Genomic DNA, 22619 nt, shown 5'->3' with positions numbered 1-22619 from the left:
GCTCTTTCAAGCAAGGAGATGTGTTACTTCACTGGGGTTGCAACCGACAAATCATATGCGAGACCTCTTGCTTAACTTCATCAGATAGTTTGTCGGGAAACCTGGACACTGCTGTTTCAACTATGGAAATTAATTCCATTATGGAAACACTCCAGAGTGTATGGGCAAAATTTAATCCCTTTTTCAGTACTGCCAGCATAGCGTCATTTGATTGTGAGATTAATCACAACATGTCAACAGGTGTCATCATCCATTATTGTGGACTGAGAACAAACCCATTGAAACTTCAAAGATTGCCTACTGACAGCATTTGTAAGGAAGCTTGATAAACTTTATAAGAAGAAGGGGAAGTTGCCGAGTGCTCTCACTTTTCTGCTGAGATGCCAGAATGAAGGTATAATATCTAAATTTGTCAGAATTGTCATTACTTTGGGACAAAAATGGGCAACAACATTAAGAAGCATGCTGGTTTTGCCTCAGTAAGGGAGAGCATTCATTTTACAAGCAGACAACTAGATTTCATATCCAAAGACTTATTTTATTTGCATTTGGAAGTTTCGGTTTTGCTGTCTGCTGCATCCTGGGATTTAGTTGACAGTTCATCCTGGGCAATATCAGACAAGGTCTTTGCAAACACTGTCAGTAGGCAATTTTCAAAGTCACACCCGTCAATATGTTGTGACTAATCTCACAACCAAACAACTGCACGATGCTACAATGGCAGTATTGGGTAAGGGATTAAATTTTACTCCTAGACCCAGGAATGTTCCCATTACAGAATTCATTTCCCCACTTGAACAAGTAGTGTCCAGATTTCCCGATGAACTAGCTGATGAAGTTAGGCAAGAGGTCTTGCATATGTTGCATCGGGTGCCACCTCTGTGAAGTAACACATTTCCTTGCTTGAAAGAGCCGCGATCCAGTCCATCAGAGAAGACCAGGATTTAGTAATTCTACCAGCGGGCAAGGGCAATGCAATGCTTCTTCTTTCATGGGATGGTTATGTGGGTAAAATTTATCTTATCTGCAGACTTGGCATACCCAACATTACAGAATGATCCAACTGAACGTATAAAATGAAAGATGCTTTCACTATTGAAAAAGATTTTGTTATCTGATGATGCTCTTAAAAAACTTCGACCTGATGCTGCAGTCTCACCGAGAATATACAGTTTACCTATGGCACACAAGCAAGGGGTTCCTCTTTGGCCTACTGTTATTAATTTGGGTGCTCCTACTTACAATCTTACCAAGTATTTAGCATCCATTCTCAGTCCTCATGTCAGACAATGCAAACATCGTATTTCCAATTCTCTGGTTTTTATTCAGCATTTGAAGTCTTTATGTCTCAGTCCGCAGATTTGCTCATTAGTTTTGACGTTGTGTCTCTTTTACCAGAGTTCCCCTTGATGAAAAATTGGACGAACAAACAACTAAGGTTTGTCACTATATGTTGACGTCGATTTATTTTTTATTTAATGACAAATAGTTTGAACAAAATGATGGAATGGCTATGGGGCGTTCATTATCCCCCGTAATCACCAACTGAGGACACGGCACTAAAGACAACTTTTGGAGATACATCAAAGATATGTTCATGGTATGGCCACATGGGAGGGATCCTCTGGATCATTTCCTAGATCATTTTAACTGTCTGTATCACAATATTAAGTAGGTGATGGGAGTTGAAAAGGATGGAAAACTTATTTTTTGATGTCTTGGTCCTCAGGAAGGATGATTGGACATTAGGACACATGTTTATTGTAAGCCTATGCATACGAACTGATATCTTCATGCATCAAGTTGTCATCCATTGTACCAACGCAATGGGGTACTAAGTACAATGGTAAAAAGAGCTTATGCCATATCAGATGCACAAAGTTTGACACAAGAACTGGATCATCTAAAAGCTGTGGTTAAGCAGAATGGTTATACCGACAATCAGATCTGTTGTGCTCTACAGATTGGACCTTCGCAGGAACCAACAGAACATACTAACAAATCATTGACATTCCTACATATTGTGGGGGGCATACCTTCAAAAATAGGAATAATTTTATGGAGACTAGATATTAAAAGTGTATTCAGTCTGTTAGCTAAGACTAGATCTCTGCTGGGCTCTGAGATGGGTGATTTGGATTTGACAGGGTGTATTGGCAGACATCATCATCATCATCATCATCATCATCATCAACATTTAAGACTGATTATGCCTTTCAGCATTCAGTCTGGAGCATAGGCCCCTTATAAAATTCCTCCATGATCCCCTATTCAGTGCTAACATTGGTGCCTCTTCTGATGTTAAACCTATTACTTCAAAATCATTCTTAACCGAATCCAGGTACCTTCTCCTTGGTCTGCCCCGACTCCTCCTACCCTCTACTGCTGAACCCATGAGTCTCTTGGGTAACCTTGCTTCTCCCATGGATGTAACATGACCCCACCATCTAAGGCTGTTCGCCCTGACTGCTACATCTATAGAGTTCATTCCCAGTTTTTCTTTGATTTCCTCATTGTGAACACCCTCCTGCCATTGTTCCCATCTATTAGTACCTGCAATCATCCTAGCTACTTTCATATCCGTAACCTCAACCTTGTTGATAAGGTAACCTGAATCCATCCAGCTTTCGCTCCCATACAACAAAGTTGGTCGAAAGATTGAACGGTGCACAGATAACTTAGTCTTGGTACTGACTTCCTTCTTGCAGAAGAGAGTAGATCGTAGCTGAGTGCTCACTGCATTAACTTTGCTACACCTCACTTCCAGTTCTTTCACTATGTTGCCATCCTGTGAGAATATGCATCCTAAGTACTTGAAACCGTCCACCTGTTCTAACTTCGTTCCTCCTATTTGGCACTCAATCCGTTTATATTTCTTTCCCACTGACATTACTTTCGTTTTGGAGATGCTAATCTTCATACCATAGTCCTTACATTTCTGATCTAGCTCTGAAATATTACTTTGCAAACTTTCAATCGAATCTGCCATCACAACTAAGTCATCCGCATATGCAAGACTGCTTATTTTGTGTTCACATATCTTAATCTCACCCAGCCAGCCTATTGTTTTCAACATATGATCCATAAATAATATGAACAACAGTGGAGACAGGTTGCAGCCTTGTCTTACCCCTGAAACTACTCTGAACCATGAACTCAATTTACCATCAACTCTAACTGCTGCCTGACTATCCATGTAAAGACCTTTCATTGCTTGTAAAAGTTTGCCTCCTATTCCATAATCTCGTAGAACAGACAATATCTTCCTCCTAGGAACCCAGTCATATGCCTTTTCTAGATCTATAAAGCATAGATACAATTCCCTGTTCCACTCATAACACTTCTCCATTATTTGCCATAAGCTAAAGATCTGGCCTGACAACCTCTAAGAGGCCTAAATCCACACTGATTTTCATCCAATTGGTCCTCAACTAATACTCGCACTTTCCTTTCAACAATACCTGAGAAGATTTTACCCACAACGCTGATTAAAGAGATACCTCTGTAGTTGTTACAATATTTTCTGTTTCCATGTTTAAAGATTGGTGTGATTACTGCTTTTGTCCAGTGTGATGGAACCTGTCCCGACTCCCAGGCCATTTCAATTATCCTGTGTAGCCATTTAATACCTGACATTCCACTGTATTTGATGAGTTCTGACTTAATTTCATCCACCCCAGCCGCTTTATTGCACTGCAATCTATTGAGCATTTTCTCCACTTCCTCAAATGTGATCCTATTTCCATCATCATTCCTATCCCATTCTACCTTGAAATCTGAAACATTACAGATCGTATTTTCACCTACATTGAGCACTCTTCAAAATATTCCCTCCATCTGCCCAAGGCATCCACAGGATTCACCAGCAGTTTTCCTGACCTGTCCAAAATACTTGTCATTTCCTTCTTACCTCCCTTTCGAAGACTGCTAATTACACTCCAGAATGGTTTTCCAGCAGCTTGACCCATAGTCTCAAACCTGTTTCCAAAGTCTTCCCAAGATTTCTTCTTGGATGCTGCAATTATCTGTTTAGCTTTGTTTCTTTCTTCAACATAACTTTCTCTGTCTACCTGAGTTCTAGTATGTAGCCATTTTTGATATGCCTTCTTTTTCCTTTTACAGGCTGCCTTGACTGTGTCATTCCACCAAGCTGTTTGCTTCATCCTACTTTTACACACTACTGTTCCAAGACATTCTTTAGCCACTTCTAGTACTGTGTCCCTGTACCTTGTCCATTCCTTTTCCAATGACTGTAATTGACTACATTCAACTAACTGGTACCTTTCTGAGATCTCTGTTATGTACTTGTGCCTGATTTCCTTATCCTGAAGTTTGTCCACTCTTATCCTCCTACATATGGACCTGACCTCCTGCACTTTCGGCCTCACAATCCCAATTCCACTGCAGATTAAATAATGATCAGTGTCATTAAAGAATCCCCTGAATACACGTGTTCCCCTCACAGCCTTCCTGAATTCCTGATCTGTTATTATATAGTCAATGACAGATCTGGTTCCCCTGCCTTCCGAAGTATACTGGTGAATGTTCTTATGTTTAAAAAAGGAGTTTGTGATTACTAAGCCCATACTGGCACAGAAATCCAAGAGTTGTTTCCCGTTCCTGTTGGCCTCCATATCCTCTCCAAATTTACCTATAACCTTTTCATACCCTTCTGTTCGATTTCCAATCCTGGCGTTAAAATCACCCATGAGCAGAACACTGTCCTTGTGCTTTACTCTAACAACTACATCACTGAGTGCCTCATAAAAACTATCCATCGTATCTTGATCTGTCCCTTCACAATGCGAATATACTGACAGAATCCTAATTTTCTTGCTAGACACTGTCAAATCTATCCACATCAGTCGTTCGTTTACATACCTTCTTGCAACTACGCTGGGTTCCATTTCTTTCCTGATGTAAAGCCCTACACCCCATTGTGCTATTCCTGCTTTGACTCCTGACAGGTAGACCCTGTATTCTCCCACTTCCTCCTCTTTCTCACCCCTTACCCGAATGTCACTAACAGCTAAAACGTCCAGCCCCATCTTACTTGCAGCCTCTGCCAGCTCTACCTTCTTCCCAGAGTAGCCCCCATTGATATTAATAGTTCTCCATCTCATTACCATTTGTTTGCCAAGTCGTATCTTAGGAGTCCCTGGTTTGTCAGTTAGAGGTGGGACTCCGTCACCTCCAAAGGTCCGAGGCATTTTGCTCTGATTGTTGCCAGCATCGTAATTAAAGTACCAGGGAAGCAGGTTGCTAGCCTTACTTGCCCCGAGTCCCATTGGGTTTTACCCCTAACGGTTGAGGGACGAACCGGTGGATTTGGTAGTCTTTGCCGTATGAGCACAAAGGTGACCACAACTCAGAATATGTCCGAGATGCCCAGCCTTATTCCAAAGTAACTGGTATCCCGACTGTCGGGACCACTTACTTGGCCACTCATACGTTGCCCGTGGTTCACGAACTAGGACATGACTAGAGGAACCCACACCATGGCAGACAAGGAAAAAAAAATTCCTGGATTTCCCGGTTAAAATACACTTTCTCCCGGATGAAAACACACTTTTTCCTTGTTATTAAGTGAAAGTATATTTTCCCTCGGAACTGTAAAACTTGTCAATCCTTTGAATGGTTATGTTTTTTATACATGGGCGTAGAATTACCCGGCATTTTAGAAAACGAAACTCAGGGAAGAAAACTCCTTTTGGAAAGATTTTTGATGTGCAGCAACATGTACGCTGCATATTTTCGTATTACGAAAGTATAAATTTGAATTCCACCAAACACCACATGTTACTTTCCAAACCGTTGTAATCGAGATTGCGATGCACTTTTGTAAGCGTCATAGCTCATGTCGCATGATCCCGCAAGCCGATGACAGGGTATTCAGACCACAGGACACGTGATGTAGTCAGCTAACAGCAACATCCCTGTTAAGTAACGCGGGTACACAAACAGAAAAAAGTTAATGTTTTAAATTAATATACATACTGTTGCGACAAGAAAAGCAAAGCTTTCACATATGATATTGGTCTCTAAGGTTAATAAGCTACAAGAGAAGCTAAGCTTTCAGATATAATGTTGATATTTTTTGTGCGTGTTACACTTTAAGAAATATCACACAAATGTACCAGTAAAATTTTTAGCCGAGCTCAGTGACTTGCTCTCAAAGTTTTCCACAAATAAATTAGCTACTGCAGAGGAGAGCGAGCTTCCCGTAGCACTACATCAATTTGCTCATAATAACGACACGAATGTCTTCTCTTCTGGGCTCGAAATACTTCTAAATGGCTCGTCATCAAACACTCTGTGATTTAAGAAATTCATCATATATTCTCGCACATAGTTAAACTTGCGTAAAAGGAAATTTAATTTGAAAGTGACGTTTTTCAAACAACCATTCGCAATATTTTCCCGCTACCTGTTAGAAATATGTTTGTTTCAGTAGTCGTCAGAGAGCGCCAGATAACAGGCGCCACTGCGCTTTGGCAGCTGCTATGGCGCAGGAAGCCCGTATGTTTGTAAGTGTAAAACATTACAAGATCTTACATTATGTCATAAAATAGAAAAGACATCAGAGGATACTCCAAGAGCATCGGAGTTTTGTGAACCATACTGAAATGCACATTTAAAGTGCATACTTAAAGAGCACATTCGTATGTCCAGATTCCCAATGAAGTAGGCCTCGACCTGATATATCAAGCTTTTCAGTGTGGGTTTCGGGACGTAAATTTTCTTGGAGTACCAGTACCACATTAACTCACTTTTGATTCTTTATTATGGTATAATGCCATATGTGCTCGAGGATAAAACGTGCACTTGAAATGCAGCGAGCAGTTGAAATTAGCCAATTGTGTGGAACTTAACACTTTGTTTCAAACACATTGACTGCCTCAGTGGAAAGATTAATAAAAACCTAATTTCTTTAGCAAACCAACAAAAATAACTTCATTGTTCTACAAGGTGATTAATGCACGGCTGTCAGAAAATTGGAAATAAAATAAAATCTGAAATTAATCATGTATATTAGCCTTCCGTAATAATGTGAATGTATTTTAATTCACTTGATAGCTCCCGGCCACAGAAATCCATTTTATTTTCATTTGACGTGAGAGCAGTAAACGAAGAAGAAACAGCAAAATCACTATATGTAAACACGGGTCACTTGCAGACTACAAACTTCCCCACTATCTCAGACTGCTCTGCGCATCAGCCCCGGATCTATGACATTTCAGAACCGGGGCATAACTAAAATAGTGGCGACCCCCCCCCCCCCCCCTCGCACGAGCGTTTGAGATACGATGTCAAAAATTTAATAAAAGATCAAAGATCGAATTTTCAAAAATATGTTCATTTTGTAGCGCACATCTTTCTGAATAGTCTGACACATAAAACATATATGTTCGAGGAAATGTAAAGTATAGGATACGTAAAACCAGTAAAGACAAGAGACAAGCAATACAGTACACATTTCTTCAATCCTTAGCTCCTAGCATTGTTTCCTCTCTAATCTTGCTACAGCTTTACATGGCGTGCTTTCGTTTCTGTGAAAGAATCTATCACCTCATCAAAGTTCGTCAAACGTTTTGCTACGTGAAAAATCGAAATGTAAGCTGTTAAGACAAATAGTACCCAAGAGTGGTGGGGTTTCTCGATTTGATTACTTCTATTTTGTCACTGTCTGTTAGATTAAACAAAATAGCCCTTTCTAACACTGCAGAAATTGTAACACACACCAAATAAACAAGACTGTTTTGGCACAGATGGTCATTTTTATAACACGACAGAATATAATTCACGAAGACCAACATATAATGCCTATTAGGCCTACTACAAGCAAAAAGCTTTATGTTAGAAAATAGTTAAATTTCATTCATACGCTCCAGTTTCTCGAGCATGAGATCTAAATGTATTAGTAGAGATTTTTTAAATAAATTTGGAATCGTCATATTCTTCCCTAACTCGCGCGATGTCCCCGTTTCTTCTCCTTCCTCGTTCTAACGAACAATCTTGTCACGGCTAATTCTGGAACTGTTCCTACCTTTGTCAAAACTTACTCGCCGGTTATCTTCACTAACCCTGCCAGAATCACTGGTTTAGTTATCCCTGATTATTCTCCGGTTAGGCGTTGTTATGTTCGTACAAACCATTTTCCGCTCTACTTCCAGAATAGAACTTAAGCGGCTGCTAGACGGGAACTGTACATCTGGCCCTTACTAGTGTAACGATCTGGCCAAAAATTTTCTGACAAAATTTCTTTTTCCTGGATACACCTAGAAGATAATACGTAATTTTTCTTACCTGTTAGTCGTTTATTTCCACTCTGGTAGTCTGAATTTATGGATTTCCCTAGTAATTAAAACAACGCTGATCATTCGCAAACCCAAACAACAACATAATCATACAGCGGTTCACGTTCACTAGTTCGGCTTTACTACTCTGTTCAGCTTGTATAGATGCGATGAGCATTCCCCTTACAGAGACATCACGTACACTATGCACGCATTCAGAAATCAACTTACGATTTTTTTTGCTATGGGACCAAACTGCTGATGTCATCGGTCCCTAAGCTTACACACTATTTAAACTAACTTTAACTTACGGTAAGGACAACACATACACCCATGCCCGAGGGAAGATTCAGACCTCCGACGGGGAGAGCAGCACAAACCGTGACAATTCGCCACAGACGCGGCTCATGATTCATTCAGAAATAGACTTACAGAGTGTGTTCAAAACCAACAGGGATGCGCATCAAAATCATATGAGTAATCGATGGACCAACGTGCGCTGGATGCTAGGCGCTTTGTGAAACAAGGTATTTCTCCTCAAGAATATGAATTTGGCCCCCTCCCCCCTCCCTCATAGATCCGAGCCCGCTGCACATGCGTGAATCTGGCAACTTGGGCACGGCAGTAAAATTTTTCCCAGTTGCATCTAGCTGCTTGCTGCGAATGCTTACACAGCGACGCCAACAGCCACATTTCTGTGCCCAGAAATGGGAGAAGGTACTACTCATATGCCACTTAAATGTGCATGCGCATGAGCCCACTCGTAACTGCTAAAACGAATCATATGTAAACAGTTGTCACGACACGCTCATCAGAGGCAATTTGTTGTTATGAAGCATTGCAGTCTTCCTAAAGCCTTTGACACATTTCACTGTTGGCAAACGATTGTATGAGCACTGTGTTTTGTTGTTGTATATGGCACATTTCCTTTGCAATTTGTGTCTTATTTTCTTTTTTTCCTCATTCACGTTTCATTGATGCAGCATTATTCTGCAGTAGTGGGCTACAGTAATATCCTTTGTTAGAGGGCCGATTCTTACCAGCCAAAATTACAAAATTTAACTAAAAACTAAAACAACGAAAAATTCCAGGAATTCTAAAAAAGTTTTCTCCCGGATGAAATAATTCCCGGGGTTTTCCCGGATCGTATACACCGTGATTTAAGGAAGCCCAGAGTCTACAAAATTCCCTGCCACTGCGGGAAAGCCTATTTTGGGCAAACAATATGCATGGTCCAGGATTGATGTTGGAGCACCATTGCCACACGCATTTATTTCAGAAAGTAAAATCTGTAGTTGCAGAACACTGTCTTACTGAAGGACATAAAAGAACCACACAAGTGGGTGCCCTGCATTGTGTTATTGGGACTGTGTAATGAAAGAGGGTTTTGAAATCCAGTAATCTGACAATATTATAGAGAGAGATATGGGTATGCTTGAAGTAACGGTTGGAAACCTGTTTTGGTTGACATTAAAAATTAATTGTATTTGTTTTGGTCATCAAAAGATGTCAATAGTGTTTGACATTGATTTATCATTTCCGCGAGTTTTCACCACCAATGCGCTTCTTTGCCTTGCACTATAGGGCATTATGTTTGCACACGTGTGGTGGACCTACATGTGGTGTATAAAGGAACCGTTGCAGTGTGTTTGATTTCAGTTCCGGCGAGTTCATGTGATGGCTTACTTACCTGAAGATGGCAGCCAGAAGGACTACCAAAATATTGTGTCAAGATGACATTATGTTCTGGCTGGAGACCCAACATGAGCATCATACTGTGTTCTACTAATCAAATAATCATCGAATCAATTACACTTCTGTGAAATTCCTCTGTTCTTGTTGATGATCACCTATAAACACTTAGCATGTTTGAAGTACCTGTACTTCGGAAGTAATTTGTCATTGACTGTTTTTACACATTTCGGAAAGAACAGTACATGACTCCATTGCACAGATTCCTGTAATCAACTGATTTATGGAAGATACATGGCAAAGCTTGCAGTGTGTAAGTTTCATACATTTGTTTTGTCTGAAACAATGTGTCCAAAAAAATAAAATAAATAAAAAATAGTTTGTTTTTGAAAATGTAATGTAACTGGATGGATACAAATTATATTCGTCAAGCAGTCGCAGGATGACACACATATAAAGGTATTTAAATGTACGTGAATTTCTTCGGTCTTTGCACTTCTTCACAGTACTTAGTCCTCTCGTCACGCCATTTTAGTTTTCTATATCTTTCATTTCATGATCTATCTATTCATCACCACCACCACCACCACCACCACCACCACCACCACCACCACCACATACAATGCACTTACCTTCCCACTCTTATAAGCTTGTGCACAAGGTTTTGATATAAAATCTGCCTTGCACAGTGCTCTATTTTTCCCTTTAAGCTCTCAGGTTCTCAAATCTCACCTGGCTCAGTCTCCAACAATCAGACTTTCCTTCTCATCCCATTTGGTAAGTCTCTCCTGGGCAGTAAGTTCCCCTGACCCAAAGTTCTGGGTGAATTTTCTGGACTCATCCCATTTTCTAAACCTCACCAGTCCTTTTCCTTCACACCTCTTCCTTTTCCTTCAACCTCTTTTGTCAAAAGAAGGAGCCACTGGCTCTGACAGCTTGCAAATTTAAATACCTTTATATGTGTGTTCCCCTGCCGATGGTAAGATTTTTTGTCTATCCAATTACATTAAAGTATCCATTCAGATTTACATCCACATCTGCATTCAACATGCTATCATACACTGTACGGCAGAAGGTACACAATGTACCAGTCCGTTTCCCCTCTTCCTCCTTCCTCTGTGGAATTCTCATAATTAAGTAATAAAACTAAAGAATTACTTGAACAAAAACTTTTATACTTACTTTGTACATGAATTAAACTTTCTCAGGCTTCTTCCAATGAATTTGAATCTGGCATCTGTCTTCCCCAGAGTTAAATTTATGTGGTCGTTCCATCTTAATTCACTCTGGACAGAACTACTATATACTTGAAGGCAATGAATGATTCCAGTGGCTGATCGTTGATATTGTATTTTAATGACATATTATTTTGTTTGTTACTGTACATTATATTATGTCTACTTACATTGAGTGCCAGCAGTCAATCTTTGTGCCAGGCTTTGAACAACTGTAAGTGTCTGCATTTCATACCAAGTTCCCAATTATGTTACCTCCCTGTACACAACATCATCTGCAAACAGCCTCATAGGACTACCTTGAGCTATGTATATTATATGTTTACTTCTAATAAGAACTGGCTACTGGTTTGTGTTTGTGAGGGAGATTCAAATGAAGTCACATATCAATTGTGATATTCTCTATCAATGCACGTATTTTATATACTAGGCATTAGGGAGGAAGTGATGAAATGCTTCTTATTATGTGGACACAGAATAGTAGGAAGAATATAAGATTAAATTTGTGGGTGATACGGTGGTACACAGGATGTAAAATTTATTACACAGAGTTGCCATCTCTGGCAGCACTATCTAAGCTGGGCACTGAGGCGACCTGGGCTACCAGTCATTCCGTGCTGCTTCAACTCTATGCCAGAGTTCACCAAGTGACTGACAATTGGTGGTGTGCCGATCTCTCAATGACAGATGACCAGATGTTCTCAATGTGTGAGAGATTTGGAGAATGTGCTGACCAGGGCACCAGTCAAACATCTTCTGTATTTAAAGAAGTCAAGGACTTCACAGGCAACATAAAGTCTTGCATTATCTTTTTGAACAACAGCATCACAGGTACCCTGAAGTTAGGGCACAGCCACTGGCCTTAAAAGGTCAGAAATGTAAAGGGTTACTGTCCATGCTACCAGCTGTGTGAACCAGAAATCATGATGTGATCCCACTTGCACACAATACCATCCCACCATGTGATGAGCTCATATAACAGTGGCAATTGCAATGGGGCAGTGTTTGTTCTCATTAGAGCCTCCACAACTATCATGATTTTGAATCTGGAACTAGGACTCATCTGAAGAGATGACTTGTTACTGCTCGTGTGTTCAATGTCATAATTAGAAGCATCACAGTCAATGCGCCCCTCTCATGCTATGTTAAGGGAAGCCACAACAGTGGCTGCCACGGTGATTGTCCGTGATATGCTAAACATCATCTCGCTGTCCCAGTGAATACTTAGTCTTGGTGCAAATTTTGTTATCTGCCACTGCCAATAACGCTACATCAGTGAAGAACACAGAACCAATAACGCTGGCAGCCAGCAAACTGGTCATGGTGGCTGCCAACAGGATGCGTCCCCACCATGTGTGTTGGAAAGAGCCTCTGGTGCCAATTGTGAGAAAGTAAGGTGACTGCAGACTCGAAGTCACTTGTGTGTTTGCTACTTTACAAGCCAGACTTGCTAATATTCTGTCACACATAGACAGTTGTTTGATTAGGCGTGTATCTCTCTAAGTATGGAGAGGTGAGACAACTACCTGAAATGTTTCTTGCTTTACTGCACAGTAAGAGAAGTTAGCAACCCTGTAGATATGAGTGCACTCCTTTCCTGTAATTCTTTTCTTTACAATATGGTGCAAAAGATTTGTCCATGTATGAATCCCACTTCACTGAAATTTGATTAGTGGTGTACAGTGTTGAATGCACATTTAGAGCATAAATCACATGTTGTGGCAGCATTCTCTAAATTTAATCAGCGACTTATGTGGATTAGTGAGTCATATGTGCAATTGATGGCACTGGAGTTATAGGGTTTGTCTGGAGATTGTAAGTTTGTAGTCAGCATGGCGTGTCTTATTGGAAATTTGTGGTAAGGTCTTATGGGACCAAACTATTGAGGTCGTGGTCCCTAAGGTGTGTCTTATACCAATTCCATTATTTGCTATGTAATTATTCGATTAGCCCCAAATAAGTAGTTTCAAGCAAAGCCTTTAGAGTTGTCTGATCCACTTCCAGCTGACGGGGCACAGTTGAAGAGCTGTCAGCAGTGCCCCAGGCAGCCTTTGTTGGTGTGTGCCACATATTGGAAGTGGAATGTAGTATTTCCCATACTACATGACCAGATGAAATAGCTAGGGGTATACACGCCTGGGTTATTCTTAGTTGTCCAATAGTAGTCTCATAGCTATTCTGTTAAGCAACTTGATAAGATAGACTAGGAATAAGCTTTCCGTGTCGGACTGGCTGTCACAGCGGAAGTCCCAGGTCAGATTATAAGGCTTTCCTCTCCACACATAAAGTTTGCAGTGCAACCAAAGGCGTCACATCACTGCTGTCTGTGCTATACAGTGTTAAGTTTGCAATACTGATCAGTTGTCTACTAAAGTGTTTTCCATACCAACCTCATATGTCTGGCAAATGGTTCATAACCTTTTGCTCAAATTGTCTATTCTGGGACACTTAGCTGAATTTCAGCTTGATACTGGGGCTGGAGTCTTGTTGATCAATTTCACTATGTATTGTGAGCTTCGCAGCCCAAACCCCCACCTCCTCCCTGCCCATCAAAAGCAGTTAACATGACAGTAGACTCCTACAGTTGTCAACTAATTCCATTGCAGGGTCAACTGGTTGTGGCAGCAAAATATAAGAATGCGGAGCACTGAGTAATATTATTAGTTGTTGATTCTCCTTTGTTGTCACATATTTTTGGATTGGGCATATTTGCAACATTTGAGTCCCACTGTTGATTATGTTAATTTTGGATCACCAATACTTTCTTTTGATGACCTCGAGTTACTTTTGCAGTCCTGTACTCAGTTGTTTGAGCCAATGTTGGCAAAAGCAACCGATTTTCTGGCCTACATTCAGCTTAAGCTGTCAGCATCCCCCTAAGTTTTGCCATTTGCCAGTTGGTAAAGTGTATGTTTTTGCACGCCATGGCAAGTATTTAGAAGATGTCATAAGTAAGGAGGGCATTAAACCACTTGATAACTACATTGCAGCAATCGATAAATTGCCCAACACTTGGAACTTCAAGGAGCTGCAGTTGCTCCTTGGCATGGTGAACTATTATTACAAATTCATACCAAATGTATCAGAGGTCTCATACCCTCTATGTCAGCTTCATAAGAAAGGTGTGAAATATGTTTGGTCACACACTTTTCAGAAAGCTTTTCTGTGGCTAAAACATTGTTTATGCTCTGCCTTTTGTCTTGCTTCTTTTCACCAAAAGAAAGGCGTAATTCTGCAATATTATGGAAAAGACAGTTGGTACTCACCATATAGCAGAGATGCTGAGTCACAGATAGGCAAGATAAGAACAACAAAAGGGCTGTCAGAAAGTAAGCTTCTGGTCAACATGGCCTTAGCTTAATAGCTTAATTACTGGCTACTGATACACTGCAGTATGGGATTGGTGCCATACTGTCCCATGGAAATCTACACTGACCATAACAATTTATTGCTTTCGTATGTAAGACCCTCCTGTCCACCCAAAAGAATTACAGGGTGTATCTGCGGAAAAGGAAGGGAGGGGAGTTTTCCCCAGATTTCTCGGTTAAAACGCACTTTTTCCCATGTAAAAACATACTTCTTCCAACATGAAAAATACACTTTTCCCATGATACGCGACACTATACTTTCCCTCAGAGTAGTAAACATATAAATCCTTCAAATGGTAAACATTTTATACACCAGTGTGGAACTTTATCGAGAGCGAAAAAAGCTTTGTCAAGATCTGTGACGTGCAGCAACATTTATGGTGCATACTGCATACTGTTGTATTCATATTACAAAAGTATGGATTCGAAACAGCACGTTAGTTTTCGAAGCATTGAAATCGAAATTAAAATGCGCTTTTGTAAGCCACTCATAGCTCATGTCACATGATCTCGCCAGCCAATGATGGTAAATATTCAGAGCACAGGACATGTGACGTCAGCCAACAACAACATCACTATTAGGTAGTGTGAACACACAAACAGGGAAAGTTAAGGGTTTCGATTAATGTACATAGTGTAAATACAAGAAAACCTTAGCTTTCACAAATAATATTGGTATTTTTTAGCACGTGTTAAACATTAAGATACATCATAGAAATGTGCCAGTAACATTTTGAATAATGATCTTAATTTCTGGTCTTCTTGGCTCGAAATTCTAGTCCTTAAGAGCCAAATGGTCTGTGATTTAAGAAATTCATTGCACATTCACACATGTAACAATTCATCTCGTGTAAAAGGAAATTTACTTTGAAACTAATGGTTTTCAAAGCACCATTCGCAATATTTTCCCATGATCTGTTAGAAATAGCTTCGTTTCAGCAGTTGCCAGAGAGCGCCAGAAACCAGGCGTCACTGTGCCTGGACAGCTACAATGATGTAAGAAGCCCATATGTTTGCACATACATAGTAGTAAGAGATCTTACCAGATGTCATTTTTTTAAAAAAAAGAAGACACACTCCAAGAGCTTCGTAATTTTGTAAACCATGCTAATATGCATAATTTGGTGTAAAGTGCACACTCGTATGTCCAGATTCACAATGAAGTAGGCCCCAACCATTTTCAGGACGCACATTTTTTTTGAGTACCTGTACTGTATTATCTCATGTTTGGCTCTTTATTATGGCATAATGCCATATGTAGTGCAGAGTGAAACACTTTGTTTGTAATAAATTGACTATCTCTGGGGAAAAGATTACTAAAAGCCACATTTATTTAGCAAACCGACAAAAATAACTTTATTGTTCTGCAAGACGACTGACTGCCAAAAATGTGGAAATGAAATAAAATCACAGAACTGAAACTAATAATATATGTTAGCCTTCCGTAATTATGTGCATGTTTTTTAATTCAATTCATAGCTCCCAACCACAGAAATCTGTTTTGTTTTTGTTTGATGTAAGAAATGTAAATGAAGAGGAAACAGCAAACTCATTAAACTTAAACATGGCTTACAAAGAGACTAAGTCCCTCTCCACTACAACTCAGACTGTTATGTGCAGGTGCAAATCCAGCTGCTTGGGCATGCCAGAAAAAATTTTCCAGGTAGTATCTGGCTGCTTGCTGGTACTGCTGACACAGCTAACAGCTACACTTCAAGTAGCTGGAAGCGGGAGAAAGTACTGCCAATACGCAACTCAACTGTGCATGCATGTGAGCCTGTGGGAAACTGCTCAAACAAAAGTAACATTAACAGTTGTGACATCACGCTTGTCGGCAGCAGTTTATTGTTATGAAGTATTCCATAGTCTTCGTCCTAAAGCTTTTGACACATTTTGCTGTTTTATCAGTTCTTACCAGTCAAAATTACAAAAATTTAACTGATGACTAAACCAATGAAAAATTCCTGGAATTTAAAAAAATCCAGGGTTTTTCCCAGTTTTCTCCTGGATGAAAAAAATCCTGGTTTTTCCCCAGAGCACATACACCCTGAATTACTCCTAGAATGAGAAACAGGCACTGGCTACGGTGTTTGGTGTTAAAAAGTTTCACATTTTCCTGTATTGCTCCAAATTTCAGTAGGGCACGTATCATAAACCATTGGCACTGCTGTTTGATCCCAAGGCCAAATTCCTGGACAAGAAGGCTCACAGACTACAGCATTGGGCACTATTTCTCAGCAATTAATTTCATGATATCCATTTTCAGTTCATAGCACAGCAGGCTAATGCCGATGCATTGTACAGGTTGCCCATGGGTCCCAATATTGAGTTTGATAGGGAAGACATTGTTTGTTTCAAGATAGACAATGCGTTAGAAACAATGCTGCAAGAATTTCCCATCGTCAACAAAGAAGTAGCAGCAGCCACAAATTGCAAACCAGTGTCATGAGGGTGACACATAAGCGTTCCTAAAGACGCCCATCCCAATTTTCTAGCTTCAAAGTATGAATGAGTGGCTCCACGTGCATCAGGGAGTGATGTTGCATACAAGCCCATTCACAGAACCCTACATAGAAATTTTTGTCATTGCCTCAACCGTGGGATGGATCAAGGTGCTCATGACCACATTTGCAATAGAGGATGTGCCAACCACGTCAACCACACTGTCTTCCAATAATGACCCCCTTTTACAGCTTCGGAGTTTCAGAAATTCTGTTGCCTCAATGGTATCCAGAGTGGATGGTTAGGATTAAAATGAGGAAGGCAGTGAAAACCATGCTGAGAGATGATGCTCTTTTGCACTTCTTAGCCATGTTCCGACCTCCCTAGTAAATGGGTGTAGTCCGGCAGAGCTGGTGCATGGACAACAGCCCTGTAGGCTGTCGGCTCTCTTACAGCCCCTCCCCAGCAGTCACATTCCACATGAATGTGTTAGTTTCAGGCCACACATTTGGGCAGTGGCTGTTGACTGAGGTGGGCAGACGGGGTTACAGCCCAACACAGAGGTCAACAAATTCTTTTTACATTATGGTCAGAGACAATAGGTATACAAGACGTACGAATCGATTACAACCATAACATGCGAATAGCTAGCTGCCAACCTAAGGAGCCAACTTGGAGTCTACAACATGTATGGTTGACATCAGTGCTTCCCCATAATATATAAGGCAAGAATTGTCATACCCACACCATGTTTATTACTTAAGGTCATGGCAGTGCTAGTCTTCCATAGGGCAAGAAGGACACCACAGGAGACTGAGGTGTTCCCCTCTGACACCAGCTCAGCAGACTGCTGAACATGGCGAAGGAGAGTTGCATTTTGCTCCCCCTTGACCTCAGCAGCCATACCTGGTCAACTCCTGGCTCAGCTTCTGGCATCTCTCTCTTTTCCCTTCCTAAGGCTTTAAGCCACAGATCTGGGCAATATTGTCCTCACCTTTCCATTAAAGTAGGAAGGGATTTCGTATCTGCGTCTGCAGATAATACCATGGCAAGGAATGACACAGAACCAATGATGCTGGCAGCCAGCAAACTGATCACAGTGGTGTCCAACAGGGCGCACCCACACTGTGAGGGATAGAAAGTGCTTCAGGTGATGAGGCAAGAAGGTAAGGCGGCCACAGATTGAATTCACTTAAGTATTTGCTAGTTTAGAAGCCAGATCTGCTAATATTTTGCCACAAAAAGTTGTTTGTTTGTTTAGGGGTGTCTGTCTCTTGTTTTTCTCTTGACAAATTACATGTCCTGTTGAGGTTTCTGGCTCGTGTATCGTTTCATTTGGTTTCGTTCTTCAGATGTTAGAAGAATCACTGTTGACATCCTGTATGATGTAGAGTATGGCCCTCTTAAACCTATCAATTCCACATTCACATGCCAGCTGTGGGATTCCTGGCCAACATGTGCAGTGAGATTGTAGAGTTATAAAACGCAGTACTCATAGACCAAATGCTGACACTGGAAAATTCTGACTTGTTCATAATCATTCATCCTCCTCCTAACAAACAACCAAAATTCAAATTCTGAATGAAAAACTGGCTGTGTAATCTTTCCTTATATTAGCAAAGTAGATGACATTATTCCTACATACTTTTTGTGGTTGTGTTGAAATGTTAATCATTTGCATATCCAAGCATGCAGTACACTTAAAGCCTCATTGATGCTTGTTGCATGGAAGCTTGATGATGTTGCAATTGTGATGACCGAAACCTTAAAATCTAATGACAACCCACCAGATTCTGTTGCCTTTCCTCTATTGACAGTTTGTTTTCACATTCTATGCTTATTTCTATATTGGTCATTTTTGCTTCAATACAACGGTCACAAGTAGAAAATGATAGAATATTCTTTGGTGAAACAGTTTCCATTTTGGTGCAATCATGGACTGTGTTCCATTCACTGCTTTTACAGGTGGCTAAAACTTTTTAGAAATTTTTAACAACTTTTTAGATTTTTTTTTTTTTTTTTTTTTAACAATCCAGTAGATACGACCTTGCTTTTGAATTCAATGAACACTTGCTGCATAGCTTGCCTTATGCTTGTTTTGATTTTGTTCAACTTTAGTTTGTCAGCAAGGGTTCACTTAGTTTGAATCTGCTATACAGCTCACATTGCATTTTTAGTAGATTGCTAATATGCAGGGTGTACATAAAGTTCGGGAACACTTTCAATTATTTATTGTACAAGAACTAAACATTGTACAGATGTCATACATATTGCATTTTGATAAGAAACTCTAAATGCTTTTTTTACAAACATTCGATATGTGAACCAGGAGCGGCCTGGCAGGCGTAAATACAGTAATCGAATTCTTGCCATACCAGTCCCAGCATGGCATCATCACTGACTGTGGTAGTCACTTCCCGTATTCACTCCCAGAGCTCTGCTACATCACGTGGTAGAGGCGGTTCATACACCAGATCTTTAATGTGTCCCCACAGAAAAAAGTCACACGGAGTGAGATCTGGTGATCAGGGAGGCCACGTCCAACTCCAACACACAGAAAGCTCGCTCCGCACCTGAACTTGTCAGTTTGTGACTAGCACTGACTATCGGCAAATTACCAAACTCCGCTGTGGTGGCGTACATGGGGGGAGGGGGGGGGGAATTTTAGGGTTTCTCTTCAAAATGACATATGTATGATATCTGTACAATGTTTGGTTCTTGTGCAATAAATAATTGAAAGTGTTCCCGGACTTTATGTACACCCTGTATTTATACAACCATACTGTGTTCTTGCCGAGCCACACATTCCACCACAGCAACAACCGTATCTAGCATGTAACCTACATCTGAATTTCTGCCACTGATCGTCCACATTCTCTTTTCAGAGCTGATATTTGCTGGTGACTACCCCAGTCGAGTCTAGTGATTTTCCCATTGAACATGTTAAGCATAAATATCTTTCTAACTTCTTTAACTTTCTGTTCAACATCACTCACAAATGGTGCTTTAGTAACATTGTAGTTAAGTTATTCCCATATCTATACACATCAAATCAAAAAGGTTGGGCCTGTTAATTGGCAACAGATCTAATAACTTTCCTTTGGGGCCAGCTGTTTCACTAACTGCACTAAATCATTTTCAAAAAATAAGTTTAGAACAACACTGCAAAATTTTTTGTCCCTGCCTCCCAATCTAAATGCACACATCGCCCAGTTTGAAGAACAGAAAAGCCACATGAAAGGAGGAGCTGCTTCTGACGTGAGGATGTTACCCATAACTCATGAACCACAATGAAAGTGGGCACGTGACACATCAACAGTAAAATATGAGGACACCACTGACAATCAGTTTCTGTAAAAGTGATTTTAAATATGTATGGCTTTGAAAATGCTGTAAAGTGCCCTACAGGTTAATCACACAGATTTTGTACAGTTTACTAGCACATTAAAATAAATACAGCAATATACAAAAAATTAAAAATGAGGGCAGGAAACCACTCATGTGCAAATGAATACTCATACTAGAAAAAGAACAAATCCAGCACAATTTTCTAATTTCATGCATCACCCATCATTCAACTGCACGAGTGGTATCTGTCCTATTCTTTTGTTTTCTGTTTCCATCTTGAAATTTCCATCATTGTAATAAATATGTCAATGTTTATTTTAAATTATCTCACCTGAAAGTGTTATATATAGAGAGAACCATCATCTGGACCTAAGTAATGTAATGATATCAGAATAACATCAATCAATGTCCATACTCCAAGTCCTCCAAAACTGAACAATTTACCAATGCCTTCCTGCCAATGACCAAGATAAAACCTGGAAATAAAAAGAACAAATGACTTCACAGAAATTGGTTTGATGAGAGTGCTATTACAGGACTCTCTTTACAGTTTGTTGTAAACCCAACAGACCTCATTTCAAAGTTGTGATGTAAAGAATGGAAAGCAATTGCTCTTGCTTTTCTGTGCTTCAATTAACAAATCAGTGGTAAATAATTTGGGATAGGTTACTTTTTGTAGTCATATTTCTACCTTGGTGATGAATGATGTTCGAATTTAGTATTTAATTTAATTTAATAAAATTGCAGCCAAATAGCCATATACAGTTACTTTGCTTAACATTTTACATTTACATTTTACATTTTTGATATTCATTTATCGATTTCACTCTTTTACTGCACAGTTCGATGTGAAATCGTTCACAGCTTCGTTACACAGTTCACATACACATGTTGTGGTTGGGTCGTGATAAGTTTTGTTTTTGAAAATTACATGATGAAAGCCGTGAATAGAAAGTCTAGTTACGACATGTCAGAGCTCGAAGTTTGGCGTTGTCCATGAGCAGTTCGTCTTGCTTCAGTTCCATAGAACTCTGGCCATACTTTTTCTCGTTTGTTCTCCATGATCTTCAGCCTGGTGTGTGGCATCATATATCGAAGTTTGATGTCTTCAATTAGGAATGTCTCTCTCGCTAGCAGGTACACTAGTCTAGATCTTGTTGTCTTTGAGAGACCTAGTGCTCTTTTTAGATAAGTCGATTTCACCTATTCTAGTGTTTCTAGATTTTTTCTGTCAGGGGGTCCCATAGAACCTCCATCCCATAGGCCAGGATTGGCAAGATTTTTGCATTGAATAATTTCATGGCTGTTTCTAGACTGAGTAGACGGATGTTTTTGGTGTCCTGTATTGCTATTATTGCTTGGGCTACACATTCTGTTGTATGTTTTGTGAAGCATTTGGCTGTTGGTTGCAATGTCACCCCTAGGTATTTAAAGTCTGATGAGATTTTTATTTTTTGTCCTCTGAAGTTGATTTCCGCATTCTTGGGTGTTTTGCCTCCTTTTTTGAAAATCTCCATTTCTGTCTTTGTTATGTTTATGTGTAGTTTGTGTTCACTGCACCATTTGTCTATTTTCTCAATGATTTTCTGCAGCTTCTGTATATCTGTTGAACCTACAGCTATGTCGTCATCATATGCATATACGTATACATCATCTTCATTTTCTCCAATTCGGAGTACTTCGTCAGTGGCAAGAATGTAGAGCAAAGGGCTCATTGGGTCACCCTGTAAGACTCCGATCGATTGCAGAATGAGGTTCGAAAAAGAGAATGTAACTACTAGGTTTGTTTCTGGTATATATTTACAAATGCTGAATAATTTGAAGAGACAATGGAGAAGCACTCAGCCCTGGAGTAAGAGCCACAGAATGCAATATGGAAAGTGACTACAGTGAATAAAATAACTTGAAATAATGTAATCATTCCATTGTATTTCCATCTGTTAACTTGACATTTACATTGAGACTGAGAGTTAAGTAGTTACTGTAATGTATTGTGTAAACACATGTTTGTAAGAAGAGTTACTGTATTTTAAAGCAAGACTTTTTGGCACATTGGTTACGAAGTGACATGTTTACTCACAATTAGATATTGTGCTACATTCTTGACTGCCAGCATTTACTGCCAAATATGAAGATGAAATTTAAGCTTTACCCATGGGCAAGCAGAAAGGTGAGCTTAAATCATAATCGGCGATCACCGCTCGAGCGAAAATCAAACTTTTACAAAACTAATTGTT

General features: G+C 40.0%; 1 protein-coding gene across 1 annotated transcript in view; it reads right to left on the bottom strand.

Annotated features, from left to right (window-relative positions):
- The window catches only part of LOC126262346 (TM2 domain-containing protein almondex), a 139750-nt gene that overhangs the window by 5725 nt on the left and 111406 nt on the right, over nt 1–22619 (bottom strand). The window contains exon 6 of the mRNA XM_049958917.1: nt 20714–20858. Coding sequence (XP_049814874.1) covers nt 20723–20858 — 136 coding nt within the window. The 3' untranslated portion in view covers nt 20714–20722. The remainder of the gene's footprint in view (nt 1–20713; nt 20859–22619) is intronic.

The sequence above is a fragment of the Schistocerca nitens genome, chromosome 6 (genome assembly GCF_023898315.1).
Source record: "Schistocerca nitens isolate TAMUIC-IGC-003100 chromosome 6, iqSchNite1.1, whole genome shotgun sequence".
In the NCBI taxonomy this organism is placed as follows: domain Eukaryota; kingdom Metazoa; phylum Arthropoda; class Insecta; order Orthoptera; family Acrididae; genus Schistocerca; species Schistocerca nitens.
This window is presented reverse-complemented; position numbering and strand designations above follow the sequence as displayed.